At 52.0% G+C, this 3,899-nt stretch overlaps 1 protein-coding gene across 6 annotated transcripts; it reads right to left on the bottom strand.

Annotated features, from left to right (window-relative positions):
* Window positions 1-237: 237 nt before the first annotated feature.
* SMIM12 (small integral membrane protein 12) lies at window positions 238-3,490 on the bottom strand. Of its 6 annotated transcripts, none has more exons than XM_037061482.1 (3): window positions 3,381-3,488; window positions 1,271-1,365; window positions 238-1,185 (listed from the first exon to the last, which is right to left on the bottom strand). In XM_037061482.1, exon 3 carries the CDS (start codon window positions 1,178-1,180, stop codon window positions 902-904), a length of 279 nt encoding a protein of 92 aa, XP_036917377.1. In that variant the 5' UTR covers window positions 1,181-1,185; window positions 1,271-1,365; window positions 3,381-3,488; the 3' UTR covers window positions 238-901. The 6 variants fall into 6 exon arrangements, with proteins under 6 accessions (XP_036917377.1, XP_036917379.1, XP_036917381.1 ...); XM_037061484.1 differs by lacking the exon at window positions 3,381-3,488 and adding an exon at window positions 3,015-3,098; XM_037061486.1 differs by lacking the exon at window positions 1,271-1,365 and having other exon boundaries at window positions 3,441-3,490.
* Between the last annotated feature and the right edge of the window lie 409 nt (window positions 3,491-3,899).

Here is a 3,899-nt window from a genome sequence, read left to right as displayed (position 1 = left end):
AGAAAAGCGCCTGAGAACCTGCACAACCTGAAGTCACCCCCCCCCCCCCCCNCCCCCCCGCGGGGCGGGGGGCCCCCCCCCCCCCCCCCGCAGGACCCAAAGCAACCACACTAGTAAAACACAGCTCGCAGGCCCCTGGAATCCTTAGTTAAGGGCCAGTGTTATCCTATCCTGAAATGCCTGCACTTGCCTAACCCTTAAGGAGACCCAAAACACCATCGGGGAGATCAGATTAGATTATTATGGTTCTCGGATGCCACTTTAATCACATTTTGCGCTACACAGTGATGGGAGGTGAATGACAGTGACATTTGGGCAAATTCACCTGCGCGGAGATGAAGAGCCTGGGCCGCCAAGAACAGAAGTGAGCTCTCCTTCCCAAGGGAACCCCCTTCCTGAGCTGGTAGGACAGGGTTTCAGAAAGAGTGAGCACAAAAGGACAGGGCAAACGAGTGAAGGAAGCCAGGAAGATATCTGAATTCTTCCCATGCAAACGGGAACTAGACGTGTGGTATCTCTCCTAAGGCAACACCCCAATCCCATGCACTTCTGCTTGAAGCCAAACTGCCTCCTCGCAGAGATGGACAGCCAATGTTCATTCTGTAGCACTACTTCCAGCAGCGGGCCCAGAAGCCTGGGAGCCCAGGCAGGTGTGGCCAGCATACAACAGACGCAGCCTGCAGGCCAGACCCCTCCAGGGCCTTCCTCTTCACCTGGCCCTTCAGCTGCTAGTGTGTCTTCCTGACCACAGACCAGCAGCCAGTTTGTGTGTGGCTGGGTGGTGCCGAAGGAGCCAGAATAAGCAACAAAGCAAATCAGATGTGGGTTCTGGAGCTGAGTCAACATGGTAGCAGGACCAGTCTCAGCCTACTGAAGGACCTACATGGCCCCATGTCTTCTGTTAATTCTTCTCCGGGCGGTTTCTGTTTAGGACAGCTTTAGGGGCAAATTCGAGCTTGTCCTTAAGGCTCAACACCTGGGTGTGGTCCTTGCCTAGCAGCTCGTCCAATTTGCGCTCCTCCCGACGCTCTGAGATGCTCTTCTCCTCCTCCACAGGCTGGGGGTCCTTTCCCCGGATGAACCATTCCAGGTGGTAGCCCACAGCCCCAACCACGAAGGCCACAGGAAATGTGACATAGGGAGCATAAGTACGCACCACGGTCCAAAGCACAGGCCACATGACATCTGCAGAAGAGCACAAGGCAGCATTAGCGGGACACCAGTACCCCCTCCCCACCACACGGACCACCTGCCAGGGCTCCCCACTTACCAGGCAGCCTGGCACAATTTACTGAGCATACATCCCATGCAGAGTAATGCAAGAGGGTACCTTGCTTTATACAAGAGTTAGATCCCTAAAACAATCTAGAAAATTTCAAAAGATTCAAATGTTAGAGAAGGGGAGAAGACTCTCCATTTTACTTGTATGTACGATACTTTTTGACAATTACACAACCATGTATGGCCGAGAGGTCCCCATGAGGGGACCTCTAGGCCTTACCTAATGAAGCTTCAAACCTGTTCTTCGCCCCACGCCTTCCCTCCAGTTTGCCAACTTTTAAAGAATGGGAAAGAAGTCTTTCTCTGACATCAACTTCCTGAGGTGAATGGCATTCTCAGAGGATTACATAACTCGCCAAAGTCTCAACTAAAAGACCATCTCGTTTGTGCTCCTGTGGATATTTCTGCAATGTGGCTACCTCTGGTCTAAAGTGAAGAATCAAAACCTCACCGAAGTTAGGATGACTCCCTTTTTCTCTTTGGGTCTAATCCTCTTTGGAGGAATCTCAGCATTCTGTGCACCTAAGCCTATAATGGGCCACCAGCAGGGAAAAAACTGCAGCAGCTCCAAGATTCCCCTCTGGGTCCTCTGTCTTGGCACCAAGCACTTGGCCAGACAATTCACACCCCAGTCACCAGCTGATCCTCCCAACACCTCTATGAGGTATGAGCCAGACTTCTGTCTAAGGCCACAAAGGCTCTGGGACATGACGGTAATGTGCCCACAATCGCTAGAAATGGCACAGCCACGGATTTTGAACCCAGGCCCTCCAACTTCAAATCCTGTGCTCTTTCTAATGGAAAGAATGCACTGCAAATCCTGAATTTGGGGAGAGCTTCTATGGGGTTTCCCCCCCCCCCATTAGCTTGGCATTTCACTTCCTAGGAGAGTTCCTTTTTCTGCAAACTCTAAGGTTACACTCAGATATTTGCGCAGTTATAAAATTTAGAAGTTGTTAAAAGAGGTACCACTGAAGAATCTCAAACCTAGTACTTCTCCATCCTCCTCCCCACCTTTTGAGCGAGTTCTAAGTAAACGCTTTCCCTAAAAAGCAACTCTCCATTCAGATTTCCAATTTTCCTTAAAACACTATCAAAGTTCACAACTATTACCTATCACATGTAGCACAAGGTCTCTCTGTTCTCCTATTCACATTCTAATCATTTACAAATAAGTCAATTAATTCATTTAACACAACTTCCTCTGTGTCATGCAATGTGCTGGTCCACCCTACTTGTCCGCATTCCTCAAAACACCTTAAGCTCCAACAAGGCAAAGAGGATGCCTGTGGCCCACTGTGCCCCATCCATTCCTCCATCCCTCCCTCCTGGCCTGGCATAAAATGCTCCAAAAAATGTGTTGAATGAAAGAACGACAGCTCAAGCAACACACTAATGTAAAACCACAGCAGTCATCCACCCACCCGCCTTCAAAAGGTAGCAGGGGACACAGCAGGGGCCTTTGCTGATTACAAGAAGCTCGATGTTCTAACAACTCATTTCCAGGGTAGTGACATTAAAAAGGCAAAAGTGTCTCGTAAATATTGTGACGCCTATTTCCAGCCGAGCTGGAAGGCGGCCTGAGTGCCCGGTAAAGGTCAACTGGGCTGCTGGCAAACCTGCCCCTGTTCCGCGATCCCAGAGGCCCAATGAGACTCAAATCCGCAGTCTGAGATTTGAGAATTGCCAACCAAGGCAGAGGTGACCTAAGAGGGCAAAAGATTAATGCTGACCGTCACTCGAGCCCAGTACAGAGACGCGAGCGCAAGTGAGGTCGGGTCCAAGTGTCTACTCGTCTCCCTCCGCTAGGCTCCCTGTCCCCTGCCCCGATCCCACCACAGTCATGGGAGTGTCGGCAGCGTTATTCCTCAACCACGTGCCTGAGACCTACAAGCCCTGGACACAGAGGGCCATCTGGGCGGCCAGGCTCGACCCCCCAAACTCAGGAAGAGTGGGAGCCATCAGGCCAGTAACTCAGAGGTCAAAGCCAGCAACCATCGCCAGGACAACGGGCGGCCACGGCAGCCGGGACAACGGTGCCACGGCGCCACGGCAGCCACACCGCAGAAGGGAACTATCGGCTGGGACCGCACGCTCACCTGAGCCGCAGCCGCACTCTTCCGGTCAGCCCCCGCCCGCTGCCCGCTGGCCAGGAATACCTTTGTCGCCCTTCCCAGTGGCCCAAGGGGCCTCGCCCGGAACCCCGCCCACCGAACGCTCTATCAGAGCACAGGGATTGGCTGAGCTCCAGCCGAGGACCGGAGCAAGCTAGGCCTCCGCAACAAATTCCTGCTGCGCTGAGTTGGACACACGCCCCCTGGGGGCTCGGAGGTTTACCAGTGATGTAATCACGTGCTTTTCCAGTGAAGTGAAAGGTCATCCATTCATTTATTCAACTGATGTTTACTAGGTGTCTTTACTAGGTGCACCTAGGTCTGAGGTGCGCGCTCGAACTCTAACCTCAAGGAGCTCTGGGTAGCAGATACAGCCTAGTGCTTAAGAACTCTTCGGATCTGGGCTAGCTTTCTAACTGTGACCTTGGGAATAGAATTAATCCGTTTTAGCCCCCTTTCCCTCTTATATGTAAAGATAATAACACCTATTTCACACGATTTTGT

The sequence above is a fragment of the Sturnira hondurensis genome, unplaced genomic scaffold (assembly GCF_014824575.4).
Source record: "Sturnira hondurensis isolate 20B ecotype Veracruz unplaced genomic scaffold, ASM1482457v3 Scaffold0013381, whole genome shotgun sequence".
NCBI lineage: Eukaryota > Metazoa > Chordata > Mammalia > Chiroptera > Phyllostomidae > Sturnira > Sturnira hondurensis.
Note: the sequence above shows the minus strand (reverse complement) of the source record. Positions and strands in the feature narration are given on the sequence as shown.

Coding starts and splice junctions, on each gene's coding strand:
- SMIM12 (XM_037061486.1), bottom strand. CDS start 1,180: ATGTGGCCTGTGCTTTGGACCGTGGTGCGTACTTATGCTCCCTATGTC.